Source organism: Neospora caninum, chromosome VIIa (genome assembly GCF_000208865.1).
Source record: "Neospora caninum Liverpool complete genome, chromosome VIIa".
Taxonomy (NCBI): domain Eukaryota; phylum Apicomplexa; class Conoidasida; order Eucoccidiorida; family Sarcocystidae; genus Neospora; species Neospora caninum.
This window is the reverse complement of record NC_018393.1, coordinates 3,505,654-3,533,125: the sequence shown is the minus strand read 5'-3', so window position 1 is coordinate 3,533,125 and position 27,472 is coordinate 3,505,654. Positions and strand designations below refer to the sequence as shown.

At 56.2% G+C, this 27,472-nt stretch overlaps 7 protein-coding genes across 7 annotated transcripts; 6 read left to right on the top strand and 1 right to left on the bottom strand.

Annotated features, from left to right (window-relative positions):
* Positions 1-1,695: 1,695 nt before the first annotated feature.
* On the top strand, positions 1,696-2,439 carry NCLIV_023330 (conserved hypothetical protein; the record flags this gene model as incomplete). The annotated part of the gene is made up of 1 exon (XM_003882528.1): positions 1,696-2,439. The coding sequence occupies one exon, from the start codon at positions 1,696-1,698 to the stop codon at positions 2,437-2,439; it is 744 nt and encodes a 247-aa protein (XP_003882577.1).
* A 1,993-nt stretch (positions 2,440-4,432) lies between these two features.
* NCLIV_023320 (hypothetical protein) lies at positions 4,433-5,110 on the top strand (the record flags this gene model as incomplete). Its single annotated transcript, XM_003882527.1, has 1 exon — positions 4,433-5,110. One exon carries the CDS (start codon positions 4,433-4,435, stop codon positions 5,108-5,110), a length of 678 nt encoding a protein of 225 aa, XP_003882576.1.
* A 1,994-nt stretch (positions 5,111-7,104) lies between these two features.
* NCLIV_023310 (hypothetical protein) lies at positions 7,105-7,803 on the top strand (the record flags this gene model as incomplete). Its single annotated transcript, XM_003882526.1, has 1 exon — positions 7,105-7,803. One exon carries the CDS (start codon positions 7,105-7,107, stop codon positions 7,801-7,803), a length of 699 nt encoding a protein of 232 aa, XP_003882575.1.
* A 1,994-nt stretch (positions 7,804-9,797) lies between these two features.
* Positions 9,798-10,478, top strand: NCLIV_023300 (hypothetical protein; the record flags this gene model as incomplete). The annotated part of the gene is made up of 1 exon (XM_003882525.1): positions 9,798-10,478. One exon carries the CDS (start codon positions 9,798-9,800, stop codon positions 10,476-10,478), a length of 681 nt encoding a protein of 226 aa, XP_003882574.1.
* A 1,994-nt stretch (positions 10,479-12,472) lies between these two features.
* On the top strand, positions 12,473-13,153 carry NCLIV_023290 (hypothetical protein; the record flags this gene model as incomplete). The annotated part of the gene is made up of 1 exon (XM_003882524.1): positions 12,473-13,153. The coding sequence occupies one exon, from the start codon at positions 12,473-12,475 to the stop codon at positions 13,151-13,153; it is 681 nt and encodes a 226-aa protein (XP_003882573.1).
* A 2,008-nt stretch (positions 13,154-15,161) lies between these two features.
* On the top strand, positions 15,162-16,483 carry NCLIV_023280 (conserved hypothetical protein; the record flags this gene model as incomplete). The annotated part of the gene is made up of 3 exons (XM_003882523.1): positions 15,162-15,167; positions 15,599-15,812; positions 16,455-16,483. 3 exons carry the CDS (start codon positions 15,162-15,164, stop codon positions 16,481-16,483), a joined length of 249 nt encoding a protein of 82 aa, XP_003882572.1.
* Positions 16,484-18,333: 1,850 nt separating this feature from the next.
* On the bottom strand, positions 18,334-26,076 carry NCLIV_023270 (At2g44770/F16B22.26, related; the record flags this gene model as incomplete). The annotated part of the gene is made up of 5 exons (XM_003882522.1): positions 18,334-21,699; positions 22,287-22,480; positions 22,863-23,708; positions 24,011-25,583; positions 25,951-26,076. 5 exons carry the CDS (start codon positions 26,074-26,076, stop codon positions 18,334-18,336), a joined length of 6,105 nt encoding a protein of 2,034 aa, XP_003882571.1.
* Positions 26,077-27,472: the final 1,396 nt, after the last annotated feature.

Genomic DNA, 27,472 nt, shown 5'->3' with positions numbered 1-27,472 from the left:
CTCAAGTGCTTCAAGACCACGGGACCGTGGATCAGACAGACGTATGTTCTCTCATATCTAGAAGGGTTAAAGTCAACAACTATCAATGTGAACTGTTAAGAGTGAACACAGGGAGGGTACGGGGGAACGGCAGATATGATGTTGTCGATGAGTGAACAGGCCGGCAAGCCCCCGTAGTTAGTGCGCACGTTTTGACTTAGAATTGGACAGCCGCTATTCTATGCCTTCATGCTCAAGCCTGCCAGCTAACACTTAGAGCGATCCTAAGACATGTCCAGCATGCGCATGCTCCAGTATCGTGGGCTGCATGATGTTAGTGCATCGCTTCTCAGTTCCGTTTTTTGCCTTGAACGGCACTGTACAGCAGCCACGTGCCGGACAGGCACAATCACACACTCGTTCCGGTAAAAGTGAATTCTCCTCCAGCTGTACATGGTACAGTCAGCCCTTTGCGTACTTTGGAAACAGTCATGAGCAGGCTGGTTTAACCAGCATTTTCGAAATAGACTTGTTGCCAAGGTTACCACGAACAGTACGGGATAGGATAGACGGCGGGCCACGGGGAATACGACACGGCACGCGCGAGCGTTGGCATGCTTTTCGATACTTTGAGCGTACTAGCATATCATGGAAAACCCTGGAAGGCAACCACGGACACGCTTCTGATGACCTAAACGGTTTTTACGGGGACACTCTATTTGAGCAGGTTTCCCTTTCCGGCTCCCCCCCTTTCTTGCAGTCAGATTCAATCACCATAAACAAATTGGTAGCATGTGAAAACGAGACAGCGGCGGCGTCCTATACAAGGCTATTTAGTAGGGCAGACGTGTCTAGCACCCTGGCAAACGCTCGAATTGCCCCCGGCGACGTCACAGGACTACTGGTACAGGACAATTGGTCGCATGTTTCGCTCGTGTTGGCGGCTCAAACTGATTATAGACGGGGACGAGTCATCAAGGCAACGGGCGCCTCCGTACAATCCAGTCTAATCATCGAACAAAGTAATATCGTTGTTAATGCCGCTTGCCCTTTTGGGCCAGAACTTGACTGAATGTCCGTCAACCTCCGATCGGAACTAGACTGTCTTACTGAGAACGGCATATTTGTGGCATGTTGGTTGCAAACCCCATGACCAGTCCTAGGCTACAGGTCCATGATGTAAACAAAAAACCACTTCCCTCATAGTTCGCTCGCTCTGAATCGGCATTGTTACAGTTCGAATGGCCAGTTCGAAAACCTGCCACCGAGAACGCGCGACACAAAAACTGAATTGTGGCTGCCTCACTGATGGCAGCGACAAAAGCATTTGTCCGCCTGTCACGCGGAAGCACCAGCGGACTGGGATCGAAGCCGTATGGAGCTAATCTAATGGGATGATGGGGAGCGGCGCCCGGGGCTGCTATTCGTACCTCACCAACCCCACTATTGGTCCTCTCCTATTCCTGAATCTCCCGTACCTGACACGGGTGAACTTCTCAGCGGCAGACGGGACGGCAGCTCCAGAGAGGACAGTTTGAACAATCAAAAGTGTTTCTTCCCCTTCTCTCTCCTTTATCGGGAACCGCCCGTGGAACGGGCGTCCATATGGGCTCAAGCACGTGCCGCTAAACACTGCTCACAGGAAACTGGAAATCTCATCATAAAAATTCCGCATACCAAGTGAGTGCTCCTCTTCCGGTTCCAGTGAAATTCAAGATGGTGGGTCTACGCAAATGCGTGTTTTGTTTGAGTGTGGCGGTGGCTGCGGCAGCCCCAGCCGTAGCGGCGGACTCCGACAAAGCCTTTCTCGATAAAAGCGGTTTGGCGAACTCAGCAAAGATCCCAATATCTGCTATCTCCACGGCAACTCTAAACGCTGGAGATGACCCGACTATCGATTCGCGATTCTACACGGTCTTTTCAAGCTGGAAGGATATGATGAACGATGTTGTGTACAAAAAATATCATGCCAACTATGAAGCACGGAAGCATGCCCAGATGACATCGGAATCCTCGGAGTCATACGAAAACACACCGCCTCACCACCACCACCATCATCACCATCACCATCACCATCACCATCATCCGCATTCTTCTGAATCCGACTCTGACAGCAGCTCGGAAGAAGACAACGGCCCTCCTCCTCGTCCCCATCCCCACCCGCGCCCTCCTCGTCCCTCCTCCTCCTCTTCTTCCTCCGAAGAAGACAGCTTCAGCTTCTCCTCTGAGGACAACCGACCACACCGCCCCCATCCCCCGATGAAGCCATACCCCCCGATGAAGCCATATCCGCCAATGCCCTACCCTCCCGTGATGCCCTACCCTCCTGTGATGCCCTACCCTCCTGTGATGCCCTACCCTCCTATGATGCCATACCCTCCTTTCTATCCACCCTTCAGACCCCCGCGTCCCACCCCGAGCCACAGCCACAGCGTTGAGTCGACCGAGAAGTCGGCATAAGGGAGACGTGTCGTGTAGGCGTTTAACAGGTTCCAATTTTTTTAGACAGGTGTTCCGGTTGCGTGCTTGTGTCTTCGTGTGACGCCTGCCATATGAGCAGCGATTTCCGGTTTCGTGACGTGTTGCTTCAAAAACTCCCGAACTCCATACAGGTTAAACACTTGAGTGTGTCGGTTGCGTCGTGTCCCACAGGGATTCCTTTTCCTGGTTGACTGGTTCTGCCGCAGAGGCATAACGCTGACTCTCACTCACAGATGCCACGAGTGGCGCATGGGCTGTTCCGGTGGCGGCCAGCATTCCGAGGCGTGAGAGCGGAACGCTTGGCTTTGTCGACACCGCATGTGTAGTTCGTAACGACTCGCCGTGTGTGTGACTGACGTGTTGCCGCTAGTTCAGGCACATGCGAGCACAATCATGAAACAGTGTTGCAATTCTGTGTGGCAACAGTGCCCACACTTGAGCTACTGCCTTTACACGGTAGTATCATAGCAGCACAGTACCGGCCACGACATACCTGAACCAAGTTGTGGTGAACTCTCGTTCCACGCCACGCCGCACACCATCGCACGGTCCGTGCTGTATATGGTTGTCAGTTAGTGGACACAGGAGCGGCAACACGCTTGCATCCGATTCACTCCCTCGGCACAGCAGCCACCGAAGTCGACGGTCCACGTCTGCAATCTCTCTCGTTCGTATCCACGCCAGTCCTATCTGGTCGTCTAGGAGAAACGAGTGAGGTTGTGTCGCCTATGAGAAACGAGTGAGGTTGTGTCGCCTATGTAGCGCTTTCAAGCTAGGCATTAGCTGAGACATCGGCCGTTCGTCCAAACAGGTACCAAGAGAAATGAACAACACGAAGAACCGAATGTCAACTCACTCGCTCTCATCCCGCTCACGAGGTGACCATCTAACTATCGGGGCCTCTCAAAATGGAAAAGGGCTGTCGGGGTCGGAGAACAGCTCCGCGAGGCTGCCTCATCTAACCGCAGATTTGGCAATAGAGTGATCGATAGCGGGGGAGCGCCGCAATGGCGCTTGTCCTAAATCCAACCAACCAAAAAGAACCCTTCATCCCAACCGTCGCGCCTCACCAACCCCTGACCCGGCGGTACGTGGTAACATCGGCAACAACAGCTGTCCGATGAGTCACAAACCGCAAAAGCTCGACGCAAACACCCACCCCGTCTCGACTCTGGACTTCTGGAATGGTGTTCGCTGTTGTATCAACCCATTTCATTCGAATTCTTGTCGGCGGCCATCAAGCTGAGCCGCTTTGGTTTCGGTTGGACACCCCCAAGGCCGTGCGCCAGCGAAACGGTTGACCAACACTGTCCCCGACATTCGCATTTTGATTCAGCCTGGTGTCGTCTCGCCCCAGGCATCTCTTCGAATGGCTCGAACTCGTACTGCCCACAAGCAGAGAGCTCAATCAACCATGTTAGCAATCCCGCAGCCACGATCATAACTGTTTGTCTCTCCAAGCGGCCCCGAGACTGTCACGTTGGCCCTGTACACCGTCCCCGACTGGTTGGCGGCGTTTTCTGCCTGAAGGTGTCGCTTTGACTCAGTACAACCATTTTCGGCTGTCCACAGATTGGAAGCTGCAACGCCCTCCTGTTCGCCGATGGCCATGTCAGGAAGCCTCTTGTGGCGACGGACTAGCTGGGAGATGAATCTGGGAGGGAGCGCCATCTCCCGCACATGCGCTCGCTTGTTCCCCCCCCGCGCCTCGCCTGGCTGCCTGAGCTCCCCCTTTTGCGCCTGGTGATACCGAGGGAGGACGCCTGTCAGATGATAGACCGCAGTTTTGTCGGAGCAAATTTGGAACAGTCAGATATGTTTCTTTCGCCTCTTCTCTCCTAGGCAGGGGCCTCTGCACGAAAGGGACAACAGGCAACAAGGCAACCTACAGAACTCTTATCGACGGCATAACTTCCTCATTCGCCGCGCTCAACAGGTAGACCTTCCTCTATCTCGTGTTTTGGACTTCAAAATGATGGGGCTTCGCAAGTGCGTGCTTGTCTTTGGTCTGGCAGCGGCTTTGGCTGCTCCCGCCCTGGCAGCGGACCAAGAGACGACCTTCCTGCAAAAGGATTCCGACAATGCCGTCGCCATCTCGGAGGAAGACCCGAAAGTCGATCCGCGCTTCGTTTCACTCTTCGCAGGCTGGATTGATGTCATGTGCGACCTGATGTACAGGAAGTACATGTACAACTACGGCACCCATGTTCCACCGCCTCCCCCACCGCCTCACCACCACCATCATCACCATCACCATCATCCGCATTCTTCTGAATCCGACTCTGACAGCAGCTCGGAAGAGGACAACGGCCCTCCTCCTCGTCCCCATCCCCACCCGCGCCCTCCTCGTCCCTCCTCCTCCTCTTCCTCCGAAGACGACAGCTTCAGCTTCTCCTCTGAAGACAACCGACCACACCGCCCCCATCCCCCGGTGAAGCCATACCCCCCGATGAAGCCATATCCGCCAATGCCCTACCCTCCCGTGATGCCCTACCCTCCTGTGATGCCCTACCCTCCTGTGATGCCCTACCCTCCGATGATGCCCTACCCTCCTATGATGCCATACCCTCCTTTCTATCCACCCTTCAGACCCCCGCGTCCCACCCCGAGCCACAGCCACAGCGTTGAGTCGACCGAGAAGTCGGCATAAGGGAGACGTGTCGTGTAGGCGTTTAACAGGTTCCAATTTTTTTAGACAGGTGTTCCGGTTGCGTGCTTGTGTCTTCGTGTGACGCCTGCCATATGAGCAGCGATTTCCGGTTTCGTGACGTGTTGCTTCAAAAACTCCCGAACTCCATACAGGTTAAACACTTGAGTGCGTCGGTTGCGTCGTGTCCCACAGGGATTCCTTTTCCTGGTTGACTGGTTCTGCCGCAGAGGCATAACGCTGACTCTCACTCACAGATGCCACGAGTGGCGCATGGGCTGTTCCGGTGACGGCCAGCATTCCGAGGCATGAGAGCGGAACGCTTGGCTTTGTCGACACCGCATGTGTAGTTCGTAACGACTCGCCGTGTGTGTGACTGACGAGTTGCCGCTAGTTCAGGCACATGCGAGCACAATCATGAAACAGTGTTGCAATTCTGTGTGGCAACAGTGCCCACACTTGAGCTACTGCCTTTACACGGTAGTATCATAGCAGCACAGTACCGGCCACGACATACCTGAACCAAGTTGTGGTGAACTCTCGTTCCACGCCACGCCGCACACCATCGCACGGTCCGTGCTGTATATGGTTGTCAGTTAGTGGACACAGGAGCGGCAACACGCTTGCATCCGATTCACTCCCTCGGCACAGCAGCCACCGAAGTCGACGGTCCACGTCTGCAATCTCTCTCGTTCGTATCCACGCCAGTCCTATCTGGTCGTCTAGGAGAAACGAGTGAGGTTGTGTCGCCTATGAGAAACGAGTGAGGTTGTGTCGCCTATGTAGCGGTTTCAAGCTAGACATTACCTGAGACATCGGCCATTGGTCGAAACAGGTACCAAGAGAAATGAACAACACGACGAACTGAATGTCAACGCACTCGCTCTCATCCCGCTCACGAGGTGACCCATCTAACTATCGGGGCCTCTCAAAATGGAAAAGGGCTGTCGGGGTCGGAGAACAGCTCCGCGAGGCTGCCTCATCTAACCGCAGATTTGGCAATAGAGTGATCGATAGCGGGGGAGCGCCGCAATGGCGCTTGTCCTAAATCCAACCAACCAAAAAGAACCCTTCATCCCAACCGTCGCGTCTCACCAACCCCTGACCCGGCGGTACGTGGTAACATCGGCAACAACAGCTGTCCGATGAGTCACAAACCGCAAAAGCTCGACGCGGACACCCACCCCGTCTCGACTCTGGACTTCCGGAATGGTGTTCGCTGTTGTATCAACCCATTTCATTCGAATTCTTGTCGGCGGCCATCAAGCTGAGCCGCTTTGGTTTTGGTTGGACACCCCCAAGGCCGTGCGCCAGCGAAACGGTTGACCAACACTGTCCCCGACATTCGCATTTTGATTCAGCCTGGTGTCGTCTCGCCCCAGGCATCTCTTCGAATGGCTCGAACTCGTACTGCCCACAAGCAGAGAGCTCAATCAACCATGTTAGCAATCCCGCAGCCACGATCATAACTGTTTGTCTCTCCAAGCGGCCCCGAGACTGTCACGTTGGCCCTGTACACCGTCCGCGACTGGTTGGCGGCGTTTTCTGCCTGAAGGTGTCGCTTTGACTCAGTACAACCATTTTCGGCTGTCCACAGATTGGAAGCTGCAACGCCCTCCTGTTCGCCGATGGCCATGTCAGGAAGCCTCTTGTGGCGACGGACTAGCTGGGAGATGAATCTGGGAGGGAGCGCCATCTCCCGCACATGCGCTCGCTTGTTCCCCCCCCGCGCCTCGCCTGGCCGCCTGAGCTCCCCCTTTTGCGCCTGGTGATACCGAGGGAGGACGCCTGTCAGATGATAGACCGCAGTTTTGTCGGAGCAAATTTGGAACAGTCAGATATGTTTCTTTCGCCTCTTCTCTCCTAGGCAGGGGCCTCTGCACGAAAGGGACAACAGGCAACAAGGCAACCTACAGAACTCTTATCGACGGCATAACTTCCTCATTCGCCGCGCTCAACAGGTAGACCTTCCTCTATCTCGTGTTTTGGACTTCACAATGATGGGGCTTCGCAAGTGCGTGCTTGTCTTTGGTCTGGCAGCGGCTTTGGCTGCTCCCGCCCTGGCAGCGGACCAAGAGACGACCTTCCTGCAAAAGGATTCCGACAATGCCGTCGCCATCTCGGAGGAAGACCCGAAAGTCGATCCGCGCTTCGTTTCACTCTTCGCAGGCTGGATTGATGTCATGTGCGACCTGATGTACAGGAAGTACATGTACAACTACGGCACCCATGTTCCACCGCCTCCCCCACCGCCTCACCACCACCATCATCACCATCACCATCATCCGCATTCTTCTGAATCCGACTCTGACAGCAGCTCGGAAGAGGACAACGGCCCTCCACCTCGTCCCCATCCCCACCCGCGCCCTCCTCGTCCCTCCTCCTCCTCTTCTTCCTCCGAAGACGACAGCTTCAGCTTCTCCTCTGAAGACAACCGACCACAACGCCCCCATCCCACGGTGAAGCCATACCCCCCGATGAAGCCATACCCCCCGATGAAGCCATACCCCCCGATGAAGCCATATCCGCCAATGCCCTACCCTCCCGTGATGCCCTACCCTCCTGTGATGCCCTACCCTCCTATGATGCCCTACCCTCCTATGATGCCATACCCTCCTTTCTATCCACCCTTCAGACCCCCGCGTCCCACCCCGAGCCACAGCCACAGCGTTGAGTCGACCGAGAAGTCGGCATAAGGGAGACGTGTCGTGTAGGCGTTTAACAGGTTCCAATTTTTTTAGACAGGTGTTCCGGTTGCGTGCTTGTGTCTTCGTGTGACGCCTGCCATATGAGCAGCGATTTCCGGTTTCGTGACGTGTTGCTTCAAAAACTCCCGAACTCCATACAGGTTAAACACTTGAGTGCGTCGGTTGCGTCGTGTCCCACAGGGATTCCTTTTCCTGGTTGACTGGTTCTGCCGCAGAGGCATAACGCTGACTCTCACTCACAGATGCCACGAGTGGCGCATGGGCTGTTCCGGTGGCGGCCAGCATTCCGAGGCGTGAGAGCGGAACGCTTGGCTTTGTCGACACCGCATGTGTAGTTCGTAACGACTCGCCGTGTGTGTGACTGACGAGTTGCCGCTAGTTCAGGCACATGCGAGCACAATCATGAAACAGTGTTGCAATTCTGTGTGGCAACAGTGCCCACACTTGAGCTACTGCCTTTACACAGTAGTATCGTAGCAGCACAGTACCGGCCACGACATACCTGAACCAAGTTGTGGTGAACTCTCGTTCCACGCCACGCCGCACACCATCGCACGGTCCGTGCTGTATATGGTTGTCAGTTAGTGGACACAGGAGCGGCAACACGCTTGCATCCGATTCACTCCCTCGGCACAGCAGCCACCGAAGTCGACGGTCCACGTCTGCAATCTCTCTCGTTCGTATCCACGCCAGTCCTATCTGGTCGTCTAGGAGAAACGAGTGAGGTTGTGTCGCCTATGAGAAACGAGTGAGGTTGTGTCGCCTATGTAGCGGTTTCAAGCTAGACATTAGCTGAGACATCGGCCATTGGTCGAAACAGGTACCAAGAGAAATGAACAACACGACGAACTGAATGTCAACGCACTCGCTCTCATCCCGCTCACGAGGTGACCCATCTAACTATCGGGGCCTCTCAAAATGGAAAAGGGCTGTCGGGGTCGGAGAACAGCTCCGCGAGGCTGCCTCATCTAACCGCAGATTTGGCAATAGAGTGATCGATAGCGGGGGAGCGCCGCAATGGCGCTTGTCCTAAATCCAACCAACCAAAAAGAACCCTTCATCCCAACCGTCGCATCTCACCAACCCCTGACCCGGCGGTACGTGGTAACATCGGCAACAACAGCTGTCCGATGAGTCACAAACCGCAAAAGCTCGACGCGGACACCCACCCCGTCTCGACTCTGGACTTCCGGAATGGTGTTCGCTGTTGTATCAACCCATTTCATTCGAATTCTTGTCGGCGGCCATCAAGCTGAGCCGCTTTGGTTTCGGTTGGGCACCCCCAAGGCCGTGCGCCAGCGAAACGGTTGACCAACACTGTCCCCGACATTCGCATTTTGATTCAGCCTGGTGTCGTCTCGCCCCAGGCATCTCTTCGAATGGCTCGAACTCGTACTGCCCACAAGCAGAGAGCTCAATCAACCATGTTAGCAATCCCGCAGCCACGATCATAACTGTTTGTCTCTCCAAGCGGCCCCGAGACTGTCACGTTGGCCCTGTACACCGTCCCCGACTGGTTGGCGGCGTTTTCTGCCTGAAGGTGTCGCTTTGACTCAGTACAACCATTTTCGGCTGTCCACAGATTGGAAGCTGCAACGCCCTCCTGTTCGCCGATGGCCATGTCAGGAAGCCTCTTGTGGCGACGGACTAGCTGGGAGATGAATCTGGGAGGGAGCACCATCTCCCGCACATGCGCTCGCTTGTTCCCCCCCCGCGCCTCGCCTGGCCGCCTGAGCTCCCCCTTTTGCGCCTGGTGATACCGAGGGAGGACGCCTGTCAGATGATAGACCGCAGTTTTGTCGGAGCAAATTTGGAACAGTCAGATATGTTTCTTTCGCCTCTTCTCTCCTAGGCAGGGGCCTCTGCACGAAAGGGACAACAGGCAACAAGGCAACCTACAGAACTCTTATCGACGGCATAACTTCCTCATTCGCTGCGCTCAACAGGTAGACCTTCCTCTATCTCGTGTTTTGGACTTCAAAATGATGGGGCTTCGCAAGTGCGTGCTTGTCTTTGGTCTGGCAGCGGCTTTGGCTGCTCCCGCCCTGGCAGCGGACCAAGAGACGACCTTCCTGCAAAAGGATTCCGACAATGCCGTCGCCATCTCGGAGGAAGACCCGAAAGTCGATCCGCGCTTCGTTTCACTCTTCGCAGGCTGGATTGATGTCATGTGCGACCTGATGTACAGGAAGTACATGTACAACTACGGCACCCATGTTCCACCGCCTCCCCCACCGCCTCACCACCACCATCATCACCATCACCATCATCCGCATTCTTCTGAATCCGACTCTGACAGCAGCTCGGAAGAAGACAACGGCCCTCCTCCTCGTCCCCATCCCCACCCGCGCCCTCCTCGTCCCTCCTCCTCCTCTACTTCCTCCGAAGACGACAGCTTCAGCTTCTCCTCTGAAGACAACCGACCACACCGCCCCCATCCCCCGGTGAAGCCATACCCCCCGATGAAGCCATACCCCCCGATGAAGCCATACCCCCCGATGAAGCCATATCCGCCAATGCCCTACCCTCCCGTGATGCCCTACCCTCCTGTGATGCCCTACCCTCCTATGATGCCATACCCTCCTTTCTATCCACCCTTCAGACCCCCGCGTCCCACCCCGAGCCACAGCCACAGCGTTGAGTCGACCGAGAAGTCGGCATAAGGGAGACGTGTCGTGTAGGCGTTTAACAGGTTCCAATTTTTTTAGACAGGTGTTCCGGTTGCGTGCTTGTGTCTTCGTGTGACGCCTGCCATATGAGCAGCGATTTCCGGTTTCGTGACGTGTTGCTTCAAAAACTCCCGAACTCCATACAGGTTAAACACTTGAGTGTGTCGGTTGCGTCGTGTCCCACAGGGATTCCTTTTCCTGGTTGACTGGTTCTGCCGCAGAGGCATAACGCTGACTCTCACTCACAGATGCCACGAGTGGCGCATGGGCTGTTCCGGTGGCGGCCAGCATTCCGAGGCGTGAGAGCGGAACGCTTGGCTTTGTCGACACCGCATGTGTAGTTCGTAACGACTCGCCGTGTGTGTGACTGACGAGTTGCCGCTAGTTCAGGCACATGCGAGCACAATCATGAAACAGTGTTGCAATTCTGTGTGGCAACAGTGCCCACACTTGAGCTACTGCCTTTACACGGTAGTATCATAGCAGCACAGTACCGGCCACGACATACCTGAACCAAGTTGTGGTGAACTCTCGTTCCACGCCACGCCGCACACCATCGCACGGTCCGTGCTGTATATGGTTGTCAGTTAGTGGACACAGGAGCGGCAACACGCTTGCATCCGATTCACTCCCTCGGCACAGCAGCCACCGAAGTCGACGGTCCACGTCTGCAATCTCTCTCGTTCGTATCCACGCCAGTCCTATCTGGTCGTCTAGGAGAAACGAGTGAGGTTGTGTCGCCTATGAGAAACGAGTGAGGTTGTGTCGCCTATGTAGCGCTTTCAAGCTAGGCATTAGCTGAGACATCGGCCGTTCGTCCAAACAGGTACCAAGAGAAATGAACAACACGAAGAACTGAATGTCAACTCTCTCGCTCTCATCCCGCTCACGAGGTGACCCATCTAACTATCGGGGCCTCTCAAAATGGAAAAGGGCTGTCGGGGTCGGAGAACAGCTCCGCGAGGCTGCCTCATCTAACCGCAGATTTGGCAATAGAGTGATCGATAGCGGGGGAGCGCCGCAATGGCGCTTGTCCTAAATCCAACCAACCAAAAAGAACCCTTCATCCCAACCGTCGCGTCTCACCAACCCCTGACCCGGCGGTACGTGGTAACATCGGCAACAACAGCTGTCCGATGAGTCACAAACCGCAAAAGCTCGACGCGGACACCCACCCCGTCTCGACTCTGGACTTCCGGAATGGTGTTCGCTGTTGTATCAACCCATTTCATTCGAATTCTTGTCGGCGGCCATCAAGCTGAGCCGCTTTGGTTTTGGTTGGACACCCCCAAGGCCGTGCGCCAGCGAAACGGTTGACCAACACTGTCCCCGACATTCGCATTTTGATTCAGCCTGGTGTCGTCTCGCCCCAGGCATCTCTTCGAATGGCTCGAACTCGTACTGCCCACAAGCAGAGAGCTCAATCAACCATGTTAGCAATCCCGCAGCCACGATCATAACTGTTTGTCTCTCCAAGCGGCCCCGAGACTGTCACGTTGGCCCTGTACACCGTCCGCGACTGGTTGGCGGCGTTTTCTGCCTGAAGGTGTCGCTTTGACTCAGTACAACCATTTTCGGCTGTCCACAGATTGGAAGCTGCAACGCCCTCCTGTTCGCCGATGGCCATGTCAGGAAGCCTCTTGTGGCGACGGACTAGCTGGGAGATGAATCTGGGAGGGAGCGCCATCTCCCGCACATGCGCTCGCTTGTTCCCCCCCCGCGCCTCGCCTGGCCGCCTGAGCTCCCCCTTTCGCGCCTGGTGATACCGAGGGAGGACGCCTGTCAGATGATAGACCGCAGTTTTGTCGGAGCAAATTTGGAACAGTCAGATATGTTTCTTTCGCCTCTTCTCTCCTAGGCAGGGGCCTCTGCACGAAAGGGACAACAGGCAACAAGGCAACCTACAGAACTCTTATCGACGGCATAACTTCCTCATTCGCTGCGCTCAACAGGTAGACCTTCCTCTATCTCGTGTTTTGGACTTCAAAATGATGGGGCTTCGCAAGTGCGTGCTTGTCTTTGGTCTGGCAGCGGCTTTGGCTGCTCCCGCCCTGGCAGCGGACCAAGAGACGACCTTCCTGCAAAAGGATTCCGACAATGCCGTCGCCATCTCGGAGGAAGACCCGAAAGTCGATCCGCGCTTCGTTTCACTCTTCGCAGGCTGGATTGATGTCATGTGCGACCTGATGTACAGGAAGTACATGTACAACTACGGCACCCATGTTCCACCGCCTCCCCCACCGCCTCACCACCACCATCATCACCATCACCATCATCCGCATTCTTCTGAATCCGACTCTGACAGCAGCTCGGAAGAGGACAACGGCCCTCCTCCTCGTCCCCATCCCCACCCGCGCCCTCCTCGTCCCTCCTCCTCCTCTTCTTCCTCCGAAGACGACAGCTTCAGCTTCTCCTCTGAAGACAACCGACCACACCGCCCCCATCCCCCGGTGAAGCCATACCCCCCGATGAAGCCATACCCCCCGATGAAGCCATACCCCCCGATGAAGCCATATCCGCCAATGCCCTACCCTCCCGTGATGCCCTACCCTCCTGTGATGCCCTACCCTCCTATGATGCCATACCCTCCTTTCTATCCACCCTTCAGACCCCCGCGTCCCACCCCGAGCCACAGCCGCAGCGTTGAGTCGACCGAGAAGTCGGCATAAGGGAGACGTGTCGTGTAGGCGTTTAACCTGTTCCAATTTGGTAGCCAGATACTCCTTTTACGAGCTCATGCAAAGGGTGCCGCGTTGGCATCGCCGAGCTCTTTTCTGGGATTGTTCTGAGGTTCGCGGTGGTGATGTTTATTGTAGGCTGTGTGTGTTATATATAAGCAACGGTCATGTTGTTCTTCATTGCGGAGGCTATCCTTCCGAATCAGCGTAATAGAAGGTTTTTACTGGTTTTCGCACGGCATATTGAGATGTCACGCACCGGCCGACACAATACACGAATCTTCCCTGGCACTCTGGAATATCGACGTAGCTTGGAGCAGCCTAGCTTCGCCACGCAGTTGCGATAGCTTCCCGACTGTCAAAGCGGAGGTAAAAGTCTTGTGCCTTTCCCATGAACTCACCCGCAGGGGAAGCGCGCCAGAAACTGCAATAACCTCGCTTTCAGTGTCTGGAAACAGAGGGAACGCGCAACGTTTGTCTCTTAATCACTGAAAAGGTCTCCTGGGGTGGGAAAAGTTATTATCAGAACGCGTTTATCAGTAAGGACCTATACTTTTCTGGAAAATTTTACACAGCCGTATTGACTTGGCTGTCCTGATTGTTCCTTCGAGAACTAAAGTATGCGTTTCCACTGGACATAGCTGACCAGTGTTCTAGAGGCTCGACCATAGTGGAAACACGGCCACTTGAAAATCATTTTCATGTCTTCGACTGCCGGTCTGGTACCGCTGTCTGCTGTCGAGCCTGTAGAGCCGTGCTACTCAGAACATTTGAGAACCGATTTGCCCCAAGAAATACTTTTCGGCAGTTCATATGCACCGAGCGGTGACAAAGAGAGAAAACGCTGGATTAGCCTCTCATCACCGTGAATTCGAGGCGGCCGTACCCACCGCAGGCGAGCTGATATTCTACGCGAAAAACGCCGGTGGCCAACCTAACCGTTCGTGAAGAAGCCGTTGTCGTCATACGCAAAATAAAAGAGAACAGATGTCTATGACGGCATTGCCTTGGAGAAAGGTGCTGAACATGGCGCTTTGCCTGATATTAAAAAGTAAATGCGATATAACCTCTCTTGTCTAGCCAGTTAGAACTAACTGTGCTTGCATTGAGACTAAACCAGCACAACTGAGCTCGCCGAACCTTCAAACTGCAAAGTCTTCACCAGAAACTGGAACATATCCTTGAGTTGCCAGCACTTCATACTCCTGCTGAAAGCATTTTCTTGTACAACATAATATCACCTTCTTCACGGATCAATTGGCTGCTTCTTCCATTATTTTTTACCTTCGCATGCATCGACTGCCGATTAACAAAACACGCACAGAGGGACCTCATTGTCCTTTTCGACAAAGACACCTTCGCCAGTGTGTTATTATTACGTCGTTAGAATGTGTTTTCTTCGATTCCGGAGATCAAGGCTTGTGCTGGGTATTTTATCGCGGGGAAATGCCCGGTTTCTGGACTTGGATTTATCAACTTCAACTCGGACGTCACCAGGGGCACTCAGCGTGAAGCGTTGCTCTCCAACTTTTTGCTCGTATTACCTCAGTTTATGTCTCTCTGGTTACTTTCTTTTGTCCATTTTTCGGTCCACTGATTTCTCCATTCGCGCTTGGATGACATTACTGCCCCCCTCCCCCCGGAACCAGAGGCATCGAGAGCTCGCTGCCGCCAGACCCACACATACCTGCGACACAGTCTGAGGAAAAAACAGCCCGTTTTAGGTTTTTTCCACATGCATGACTATGCTCAAACTTGTTGACATGTCTTCTCTTTTTATCCGACGCGTTCATTCGTATTTACATGTGTTCGCGTAGTTATCGTTACCTGCGCACACGCGACCACACATTTGGAGAGCGATTGTGCAACTAAAACAACGGTTTCCTCTGTACTCAGCAGAAATCTACCGACGGATCGTCAGATTTTCCCATCCCTTTGGGCCCATATCCCTGCGCTTGTTCGGTGCCAGCGCTCACTGCGTCACCGTCTCACACACACCATGGAGGTGCGGCACATCTGCGCCCCTCCCGAGGCACAGAGAAACGCATGTCGTTGCCTCTAAAGCCAGAATAGCCTTCTTCTGTGTCTGTCTGGAATAGTGGAAGCCTCCGCACGTCGTGGACCACGAAGGAACAGACACACGATCAAGCAGAAGACGCTGACGTTGAAAGATCACGCCTTTTTTGTTCCTGTCGGGGTTTGCGTCAGCGGGGTTGTGACAGGCGCAGGAAGGGACAACCGTATTCTCGTGTGCCTTCCATCCTCCTTCTTTAATTTCAGCCTTTTGCAAGACATTCCTACACGCAGGACCGCATGGTTTCCCCAGGTCGAATGACTCTTCGTCGTGGGAGTGGGTGTCGCGTTTGGTTTTTAAAAGAACATGCATTCCAGAAACAAACTGACTGTATCGTTCGTGGTTGTGTTCCTTCCGCTCAGGGATCCCAGGCTCTGGGAAAGCCAAATCTGCGACGGAAACTCCCTCTCCTCGCAGTCTCGATGTTTCTCGTAGGGATGGGCTTGGAGACGGCGATGTGCCTCTCGGGCTTCTACTCTGTTTACACAGTCAATGAAGCTAAGCGAAAGGCAGAGGAAGAAGTGAGAGAAGAAGAATTCTGGCAGCGCATCAGAGACAGAAGAGCCGCACGACAAGGTAAGAGACAAGGAGTGATCTGTCCTCGGATTCTCTCATTTGAAGTGTCTCGCGGTTATGTAGCGCTCTCTCTTTCCTGGCCCGTTCTATCATTCTCTCTCTGCTGTTTTCAGTCCCCATGCTGTGTATCTCGCTACTCATTTGCACGCTCTCCCACCACGTGTAGGCGTTCAAGCGCGGGAGACAGAGTCATTGGACTCTCTACTTTCCTCCATCGGATTTGTGTGTCCCCCTACCTTTTCTCTTTGGTCTCTCGTGAACGCCGCTGTCGTTGTCTTCTTCGTAGACGTTGCGTTAGATGAAACCAGAGAGCCTGAAGGCGCCTCCAGAGCTAGACTATCGTCGCGAATCGTCCACTCTCTTGCGATCAACAGAAAAATGCTGGCCCCTTTTCTGGTTCGCAGTATCAGTGTGAGGGGCGTTGGCCTCTGGGGAAAAGTGTAACCACAAGCGAGTTTTGGTTGTCTGGCTCTGTCATCGCTGCCGCCTCTTTGAGTTTTTCCTATCGAGCAATATCTCGCCAATCTGGCTCTCTAGAGAGATCTCCTTTGCAAAGTGTACCTTTTCCTTCTCTCGGTTTTTCGTTCTTATCATCGCCTTGTTCCAGCGCTTTTGGTATCTCCTTTTGATTGTTGTCTACAGCCGCCGTAACCATATCGTCGGAGGACTGAAGAAGAACTGGAGGAAGCAATGTTTCGCCTTTCTTCCGGTCTTATATAGATATACGGATGAATATGCATATATATATATATATATATATATATATATATATATACTATTGCCACATACCCATTTATGCATGTGCCAGCAGTTTTTGAGACAGGTTGGTTTATCTTTTCACTCTTCTCCTTCAAGTTTTTCTACTCTCAACGAACTGCCAACTAGGCCCGCTTTGTGTGTTCCTCGTACGAAACCCGAGCGTGTGTCTTATGGTATCCCGGTATTTCTTCCGTTCTTTGAAGTGCTTTACCGCATAGTCCCATCGCACGACCTACATGACCTCGCGGCGCTACAACAACTACGCTCACGCATATATATAAATATATATGAATATATAGATATGTTGAAGGGATCGTAGATCTTGAAGCACGCAGCCTTCCACTGCAGGCAGTTCTGTCACTTCGAATTCTCAAGAAGAGGAACTAAGCTCTAGTTCAGTGTTACTAAAAATGTGTGGTATTCCAGGAACGCATTTTGCGTCTACCTTCGCGGACCAATTCCTACCACGATGAACACACAACCTAGCACTCGCCTTTCGTAGTATCGAAGTCTGCGCCGTCCCTGTCGGACTTCGTGGACAAACAGCGGTCCGGGTCAAGTCCTGTTGATGTCTGACCAATCGTCAGAATGATGTTTCCACTAAACGTGCTTCGAGAATTTGTTTTAGCCTATCGTGAACACGTCCAGTTCGGGTGCTATACTGGTGAACAGCGTTAGAATATGCCACGCCAGGACGCAGTCTCGTTCTTCGTATCCACTTCATCGACTGAGATAACGACAGACCTAGAAGGCACACGTGCGCCTAGTCACAGAAGGGGATGCCCAGTCGTCTGTGATAGTGTGGTCGTTCGCGCTCATCTCAAAAAAGCCGACGGCCTGTTGATCTCGCCGTTCACCCGTTTAGCCGGTCGGTAGGCCTTCAACAGCAAAATCCATCTTCCCAATGTAGCAAGCGACGATTCGTGACAGACACTGCGCCCCTGTCCGAGCCCGGATCACTCGTAAACAAGAGCTGGTTCTGGCTGCATTAATACGCACTTCCACATATCAATGAATTATATATATATATATATATGATGGTAGTTACAATACTTGTGATCTAAGGATTATGCGCATGCATGTCGCTCCCGACGCAGAATAGTAGCTCCTCGTGTTTTGGTCTTTTCCGTGTTGGTAGTTTCCGATCCAGGGGGAACCAGGCGAGACACTGGATCCCTAAAAAGTTGTCGTCGTCTCGTCTAAGATAAAATTGTGTAGTAAGCTGGGCGACAGAAACGAAAAGCGCTCTCATGAGTACCGTATCCGTGCTATCGTTTAGTCACGGGGTGGACGAGACGCCCGCCGCCTCTGGAACGTAGAGGCTGACACGGTAGAAAAGGACTGCTCGCGGGTCCAAAATGCCTACGTATCACTGCGTGTCCGCAACCATAATACAAAGTGTAGGTCTATGCAGAGCCCATAGGTGTCTCTGTATCTCTGTCCAGATATTTCTACGGATGCATACCACGGGTAGATGCCCCCCCCCCCCGCCGGTCGGCCGCAGTCCGTCATTCGATTTCTGTAGGTGCACACACGCGCCTGAAGTGTAGAAACGGTGATTTTCAAATTTTGCAAAAAAAACCCAAATACGGTCTGTTATTTTCGAGGCAGCAACACTCCACACAAATCCGTATAAAACGCTTTTGAAAAGAAAATATCCCACCGAATCTCTGTGTCTCCGTCTCCAGCAACTCAGACACTCCCGCTGGCCCAGACTCACGAATGAAAAAAACAGCACAGTTCGGCTTCTCGTTTCCCTATTTTAAGACAACAGATCAAATGGCTCTCCCATTTCGACCTTTGCCTTCGGTCCCCCGATTCTTCCCTTTAGAGTGTCTCCTCCGGGTGTCTCCTGGGTCTCCCAGCTGGCCCCAGCGGTTGTGGGCCCGACAGTCCCCTGTGAGGTGGAGGCGTAGCCAGGAGCCCCCGCGCGTCTCCCTCGACACAGGAGAGGAGAATGAGACAGATACGGAGTTCCTCCCTCTGGGGGATGTCGTTGGAGATGCACTCGAGACTTAGAGGCGAGCGACGAAGACGACGAACGGTTACCGGGGCCCGCGATCCCTGTCGACGGAGCTTGCGAGAAGAAAGGCACTGGGGGAGAAGACGAAACGCTTTGTGTGGACAAGGAAGCAAATCGGGAGAGGAGCGATCGGCGGTCGTCTTGGGGATCCGCCGATGGTAAAGAAGGGCCAGGCACGGGTGTAAAGTAGGCAGTTGCGGCGGACGCTGAAGAGAAGGACGACAACTGTGAGTGCGATGAAATCCCCCGTCCTCCGTGCAGAAAGGGAGATACGGTTTGCCTGCTTCCATTCGGCGCACCTCCGCCAGCAAGCGACGCCGACAACGGCTGCTGGGCTCCAGAAGGTTCCCCTACGACCGACTGGCCCTCCGCGTGGGTGACGCTCTCACTCAGGTTCGCTTTTCGGCCGCTCGCCCTGTCGCAGTCGGCCGCTTTCGGCCCCGCAAACTCGCCTGACTTGGGTCCGGAATAAAGCCCGCCGCTCCCTCGGCCCCCCGCCAGGGCGCTGCTCGTCGGGCCCCACGGGTCTCTTGCCCCGCTCTCTCGGGGCCCACTTGAAGCTGGGTACGGGAAGTAAGAAGAGGCCGCGGAGGCCGCGGAGCCGCCCCGAGGGGGATTAGCGGATAGACTCTGGGGCGGAGAGAGCACGCGGGAGAGAGGCGGGGCCGGAAGCCCGTGTGGGTGCGGATCGTTATGCAACGGGACGCCATGGGAAAACGAGCAGTATGGAGCACACCCCCCCGACAGGCGCAGGCTGTCGACTGAGTGGCCTCCTGTTCCGCGGGAAGGGGTTACGTCGTCGGTTTCGCGGCCAGGGGATGAAGCCCGATCCGAGCTCGAAGCTCCAGCACGCCGATTCAAGCCCTGGCGCGCGTCTTCTTCCTCGTCTCCGCTGCTGACCGAGTCTCGATCCTCTCCAACACTATGTTCGGATGACAGCAAAATCTCGTTCTCTTCTTCATTCGTATCTTCTGTGTCGTGTCGGCGAGACGAAGGCGAGCGGTTCCGGGACGATCGCGAGGTACTGGTTAATTGGCGATACAACCGCCGGCTCTTGCTGTTCGTCTCGGTCTCCCTCTGTCGCCGCAACCCGTCTTCGTCGTTCGCAAAGGCGAATGCCGCTTGCCAACCGTCCCTGTCTCCCCGCTGTCTCTCCGCTTCGTTCCTCCACGCGCTGTCTCTCCTCTCCCCGTCTGACGACAGGGAAGACGGCGAAGAGCCTCCCTGCTCTCGTTGCACGGCTCGAGTCCCTTCGCGGGCTGACGCGTAACGTGTCTCCCCTTCGCTTTCTTGTCGTGCTTCGAGTCGCGCTGGGTCGTTCGCTCTTCTCGATGACCCTTCTGTCTTCCTGACAACAGAAGAAAGAAGCCGACGGAAATGTGGAGAGGCAGACGACTGCTTCGACGGAGGCCGCTTCTCGGCTGCCCGCCGGGCGGTGGCGGACAGCCCCGGGAGCTTGAATCGATTCGACTCGTAGCTGGGCGTTGCTTTCGGCCCCTCCTTGTCTCCGCGTTTCTGTAAGTAGCTCGGCACGTGTTTCACGCTTCGGCTGCGCCAGAAAAACGCGCTGCCCACGCGCCCACCTCGATCCTCATTCTCGTCTCTTCGTTTCCGCGTCGAAAGACGTTGCCGCAATCTCGTGTACCTCGGAGAGCCTCCTACTGAGCTGGCTTCCAGCGACAGGGCGACGTGCGAAAGGGACCAGACCCAGCCTCGGCAGCATGGACAGTCTCCAAGGTGCGGCCCCGCCACGTGCTCGTCTTTTTCGCATCCTCGCTCCCCTCCGTCCTCGTCTTCTGTCTCGTCTTCAATGTTCTCCTCTGCGTTTTCCTCCCCTTCACTGCCCTTGACTTCCTCTCGGCGACACCGCCGATACGTGAGCCTGCCACCAACGCGGAAACCGCTCCGGAAGCAGCAGGTGGAGGCCGAAGCGAGGAGACGCGACGAGCTAGGTCCGCTCTCCTGCGACTTTGAACTGTTTCTCAGCTTTCTCAGCATAACGTACTTTGGAGACACAGTCGACGTCTTTGAACTCGCCGACGGAAGGCTCTTGGCGACGCGTTCGCTCTCTGGGGCGCCCCTAACGTCTCCGGCGGGCCGCGAGAAAGTCGCGCGCAGGCGGCGGCTGCTTAAAGCGGCTGCCTGCGTTCGCTCGGAGACGTTCCACGTTTCTTCGGTCCGCATATGGCAACGCTCTTGGCTTCTGTCTCCTTTCGCCGACGCCTTCGCCGCTTCTCTTCCCCGCTCTCGTCTGCTCTCGCCTCCAAGACCCGCGCTCCCCTCCGTCCGTCGACGGCGCCACACTGAAGCGGCCCCGGGTTCCCGAGCCTCAGGCGAACTCGAAGACGCTCGGCCTCCCTCGTCTTCGATTCTGTGCGTCTTCATCGCTCTTCCCCTTCCCTGCATTCCTTCCCCCCGATCCCCCTTCTTTTCGCTCGCTCCCTCGCTGTCTCTCTCGCGGTCTCCGTCACTGTTTCTCTCGCTCTCTCTGCCGTTCTCGATGTCCCTCCCCGCGCGCGCTGGGGCCTCCTGCGGCACTGCGAAGGCCGAATCGTCTCGGTCGGTCCCCTTCTTCCGCTTCGTGCCTCTCTCGGCGGCCGGTCTCTCCGGAAGTTGGCTGCTCCGCTGGTAGGCCTTGAGCGCAGCCGCGTAGCACCAGGCCTCGTTTCGGTTTTCGTCCGAGTTGCAGACGCCGCGGGGCGACACCAAGGCACACGCAGGGAGCGAAGAAGGCAGGACACATGCGTTCTTGAAGGCACCCGCAACGAAGGGGAACTCCATGATCGAGCTCGGCTTCTTGAGGAACCAGAACGCGTGGAAGCGCGTGAAGACGTGCACAAACAAGTAGTGGAACGTCAACTCGACCGCCTCGGGTGTGTGCGTCGTGAAGAAGAAAGAGACCACATGCGCGCGCCGCTGGAAAACCCACTCGCAGAGCCACGACGTCACGTTGATGCACGTGATGGCAAACGAATACCAGTACGTGGAGTGCCGCGAAGCCTCGAGCATGCCCCGCGCGTGACACGGGAACCGCGAGGCGAGGAACACCAGGGAGTCGAGGCCCAGCTCGCCGCAGCCTCGAAAGTCCGTCGCTGGATCTTCGCCCTGAGATGAAAACGCACAGGACGCACGCAGACACCACGCCAGCAACGCCGTGCGCACAGCATACACAACGCGGGAACAAAGCCCTCCAAAACGCCGTGCAAAGAAGAACGTCACACAGGTCCAAGAGATACCAGTGCACTGCCCACACACAGCCGCTGCCTTGAAAAAACACACACTAATCCATATATATATATATATATATACATATACATATATAGTTTGCACACACACACACAAAGACACAAATATCCGTGTGCAGGGACGCAGAGAGACAGAGAGCGACGGGCCGACTACGCGCCGACGGTGTGTCTGCCTTCGTTTTTTCAGCGGGGAAATTGCCACTCTGAGGCTGAAGCAATGGGCCGGTTCGCACGTGGAAAACTACAGAGAAGCAGTCCGTAGCTAGAGGCAGGAATCCGTACAGAATCAAAAAACGCAATGACGGTTCACGACTACGCATGGAGAAATATACTCGTATTTGCATATATTTGGGAGGCGTCCAGTACGTTTAGGGTTGCAACGACCCAAGGGAGAGCACACGTGGCTTCTGGAGTGAGCCTTCGTTTGGGACCTCTCGTGGTCTTTACCTGGAAGCCGAGTTCCTTCCACTCTTTACAAATCCGCCCAGGAAGTCGGTGGTTGGGCATCAACAGACCCCAGAGCCGAGAGAATTTCTCCTGGTTTCTCACGTCGGTGCTGTCCACTGACTTCCGCTGGAGACTCCCCAAGTGCTGGATCGCGAACGTGACGCCGCGGAGGGCCGCAAGGTTGCGAAGAAAGCCTGAGACAGAGGCAGCAGAAGAACGAACCCGTGAGCCGGCACAAGGCGCCAGGCACGGAAAAGAGGAGACAGGCGCGTCTCCCGGGGGACGACCGCCGGGCATCAGAAGATGCCAGAAAAGTCTAGGCGACGTGAAGCAAAAAGTGGGAAATTCGATTTGAGGTGAGACACGGAGAACGACAGCGGTTCTTTTTCCGGGAGCGATCCACAGATACGCCAGGGTGAAAAAAATACGATGCAAAGCGGCAAAGATCGAAACACCTCAAAAGAGCCACAACTCTAAGGGAACTGGCGAGTCTCTTCCGGCTTTCCCAGAGCGCAACTGGAAACGAAAAGGTGGAAGGCGCCGAATCGTCGGAGAAGAAGAGCTGGAGGCGCTCACCTATTCGAAAGACGCCTGCGTTTCGGACCAGCTTTTTTCTCTGGACTTCCTCAACGCACTCCTCGAGAACGGCGCGTTCTTCGTTATCACGACCCCACACCCGCTCTGTCTCCTGCGTCTCCTTCTCGAGTTCTTCCTCCACGAGTCGGGCGCGACTCTGTTCCCGTTTCCCTTCCTCTCGTGAGCACGACCGCTGTCTCCGCCCTCCAACCTCCCGCGCTTTGCGGCCGCCCCTGGCGCTCCTGGGGTCCCCGTTCCCGGACTTCCGCAACGGCCGGGCCATCGCGTTTCTCTCGTCCTCGCCGTCCACTGGCCAACCCTCCGGCGTCTCCTGGTCCTCACCGCTCGTGTCTCCGCGCCTGCACGCCGGGTAGCGGGTCCATCGCGGCGCGTCTCTGTCTCTGTCGCTCTCCACGCCGGCTTGGTTCGCGTCCCCTCCCTTTTCCCGCGGACCCCGACTCCCCCCGAACGCAACAGCCGAGCGGATCTTCCCAGCCGAGTTTTCCCGGTCCGGGTAGCCAGTCGAACCCTTCGAGACCGAACCAGTCGCCCGCGGAGATCCCCAGCGCCCGTTGGCCCGAGAAGGGTACGAAGCCTCGCTTGACCGGCGGCAGGACTCCAGGGAGAGGCCCGACGTCGACGAAGCCTTGCTCTCCCACAGACTCGCGCACCGGCGATCTTGGAACGCGGAGGGGCGCGTGAGAAAGATCAGGCGCTGCTTATCTTCCACGGAGAGCGCTTTGCTCTGCAGAACCACGCGCTCGACCTCCTGGGGAGAGTACTCGCCACACAAACGCTCCAACTCTCCACGACCGTAGAACCGGTGTTGCAGCCACTTGCACACGCCTGCAAAAAGGAGACACCGGCAGGGGCATTCGAAGATCCACACCCGCATGCAGTCCAGTTCTTGCCAGCTCCCGCCATGCGCCACGGGAACTGACGCGTTCACGCCCACTTCGAGTTTTCGACGTGACAAACACAACCTCGCTGCACGACTCCATACCCCCATTCGTACAAAAACATTTAGACACGCATATACACGCCGCTTCCAACTCCCGTTTCACTCTCTGCGTCAGCTGCTGCCTCTCGTCCTCTCGCGACATCTCTTTCTCGCTTTCTGTCCCCGTCTGCCTCCGTTGCGTCCTTACCGCTGAAGCGCGACCTCTGAACCGTCAGGAGGCTGTCGCTGGACTCCCCCATGAGGCTGACGTCTCCTCGGCCTTCGACGGCTGCCGCGGCAATCGCCGCAGCGTGTGTTTCTCTCTCTCGTCGACTGTTTCTGTCCCCCCTCTCCAATCTTTCCGCTTTCCTTTCATCTCGCTCGTCCCCGCGTCCTTCGCGCATACCCCACCTCACGCCCTCTGCCTCGTCCACATCACGCTTCCCTCCATTTCTTCGCGCAGACCGCGCACGCCGTTTGTCATCCCCCGTGACCGCGAACGGTTCCCCCCGGCTGCTCCCTGGTCTACGCAGGTATTCGCCATCGCTGTCTTCTCGGTCTTCGCCTGCGTCTCCCCAACTCCTTGCCTCTCTCCTGCGAGGCGACGACGGCGCGCTCGATCCATCCGACGAGCCCAGTCCAGCGGCCGTGTACCAACTCGACTGGTAACTTGCCCCGCGAGAACCGCGCACGGAACTGCAGAGACTCGATTGGAGGCCGCTCCCGTGTCGGCCGCGCCCGCGCCCCGCCACAGGCGAGCGCGTCTCGCGCAAGGCGCCCGAGGCCGGCAGACTCGAGGCCGCATTCGCGCCGCGCTTGAGCGGGTCTCGACCGAGTCGACTCTTTGTCGTGCGAACAGACGAAGGCAAGAGAATGCTGCGCGCAGCGTTGCTGTGAGAGGGAGACAGGAGCGGCGATCTGGACCGCCCAAAGTGAAGCAGGCGCGAAGAAGGAGACAGCTTCGGATCTCGCCCCGCCCCGAGGCCCGCACCCCGCCCGCGCAGCCGCCCGCTCGACGCCTTCGAGCCGGACGCCAGGGATTGCGCCCCGGACGCGAGGCCCGCAGAGCAGGACGCCGGCAGCGGCGCGGCAGGCCGAGGCGAGGTCAAGCTGAGGATGCCCCCTGAGCCGAGCTTCCTGCTCGAGAGCGAAGCGACGGGTGAGCGCGCAGAGGCCGGCGCAGCGGCGCGAGAAGAACGGCACGGAGGACTCGTCCCCGTGGTTGGGTCAACTGTGTGCAAGAGGCGCCGCGAGGCGGAGGCAGACGACGCGTGAGAGGACGAGAGGTCCGGGAACTGACAGCGGGGACACGAGACGGAGGGAGTCGCATGACCGTGCGACACGGACGGAGACCGCGTGCAGCTGGTCGTGTCCCCTCTGCATGAGGCGACTTGCGCAGAAGACGACCCCAACGAAAAGTGCTCAGTGGCGAGTGAACTGCATTCTTCGTCGGGGAACGACGAATGGCCCACTACTCGCGAAGAGCGCATTCCCACGGCGATGTGATCGGTGTCCCTGGGCGACGCAGGCGAAGCCGGGCGGTCCGCCTTCGGGGGGCCTCTGTCCTCCGCGGCAAACTCTGCGCCTCGTGCACCAAGAGAGCCGCTGCTGTCCTCGATATCGCGCCTCTCCGGAGAAGAACTGGGACTATCCCCGATGATCAGAGTTTCGCTTTTGTTTCGCTTGAAAGGCAGGAGAACGGGAGGCGGGAAGGAGGCAGAAAAGAACGGCGAGCACGAAGCAGGAGACAGGAAACAACTCGGAGACGACGAGAAAGCGCGCTGCCAGTGGCGACCGAGCTCGGAGACTCCACACGAACACGGCGAAGCGCTCCTCGGGGACCAAGTGAGAGAACAAGATAAAGAGTAGACGGAAGAACACGACAAAGAGGAGGAAGAACGACACTGAGGACAAGAGGACGAACTGGAGCCAGCAGCAGGTGACGCGGAAGAGACAAAAGAATGTGTCGACGGCACCGGAGGAGGAGTCCGAGGAAGACCGGCGAGAAGGTGTTGCCTCGGCAGTGGACCACCTTCCTCGTGTTCGTCGGGGATACACGCCAGCGAGCAAAGAGAGGACACCGAGTCCGAGCGCAAAGAAACATGTCCTCTCTCTCCCTTTCCCGGAGCAGACACGTGAGGGTTACACCTCCAAGGCGTGAGCGAAGTCGAGGCAGAAGCACAAGTGGAAGGCGAGACCGCCGCGGAACCAGAAAAAGCCGAAACCGAGGCCTCCGGCGGGAATTGGGAGGCGATCGCGTCTCGCTTCGAACATCGAGAAACGGGACAGAGCACGAGGGAAGGCCTACGCACAACGTGCTGGCCGGGTCCGGTCGCTGGAGAGAGACTTCGCCGACAGGTGTGGAGGTCCGGGAAGCGAAGGTAGCAACGCGTAAGAGACGCCGGGAGCGCTTCCGACGGAGAGCAAACACTGGAGGCGCGCGCTGGGGCTGTCCCGCAAGGGTCAGCTGTCGCGTCGAGGAGACGACGTGAGAGCGACGGCGAGGTTGCCATCGTCTTCCACGTTCCTTCCCGAGAACATGCACACCCGCGCTCTCAGCCGCCCCGCTGCAGAGAGACTCTGCCTATCTTTTGGTGCGAATCGAGGGCTGTCGTGAGAGGGTCCAAACACTCGAGAGACGGCAGAAGCAACAAAACAGCCAGCAAATATCCTCCATCCTTCCCTCCTTTCTCAAAGAACGGCGCGCCCTCGTGTTCCTTGCGGCGACACAAATCGGAAAAACAAAAAGAGGGAAAAGAGCAGCTCGGGCCCCGCCTCGGCTCACAAACACCCGTCGGGCAAGCGTCGGGCTACAAATGGTCAGCTGCCAAGGATCGCGGGGACAAAAGGAGCATGGCCAAAATGCAGAGAAGAGCGGCAGACAAAAGGGCGGGCAAAACCCGGAAGAGTCGGACACGGAGACCACACACCGCGCGCTAACGCAGTCGAGCTCTCTCTCTACCCATAGCCCCGTCTCCACACGCCAACGCCAAGGCGGAACGGCAAACAAATTCCCAACGGCGGGTCGCTGCCTCCCAACGAGCCGCGCCCAACTGCGCGCCACACAAAACGAAAAATGAAAAAGAAACGGCCTGGCACGCAACACAGCACCGGGGCCTAGCCTGCGATGTCCACTTCCCCAGCCACATACACCACACCTACACAGAAAAAACTGGCATAATGCACACCTACATATATATATATATATATATATATACGCGCATGCATGTGTACATACACAGTTGAATAGGCTTGTACGGCTTTCTTGACCGGGCAGAGCACCAGGAAGTTGGTGAGCGGAACTAATTCTGTACATTCAACGCCGGCAGAGTGACAGTGGGCAGCGTGACGGGAGCAGAGAGACAAGAACGGCGAGCCGAAACAACAGTATAAAGACCACTATGGAGGCCGCACGAGCAGCCTCCTCACGGGCAGATCGCCGATATACGGCACAAGACGAAAAAACAGTTCCGTCTGCAAAATGGACACAAAATTGAGGAAAGGCGGAAGGGGAAAGATGGCGAAACGAAAAAGAAAAAGCCACCCACCACACAGAGCGTGTCGGTGAATGTGCTCGCACTGGGGGGACAAAAAGCGCTAGGTGAGAAACGGCCGTTGGTCGCCAGCAATTTCGGCCACAAAAGAGCCGTCAGAAAACGCTATTCCGCCG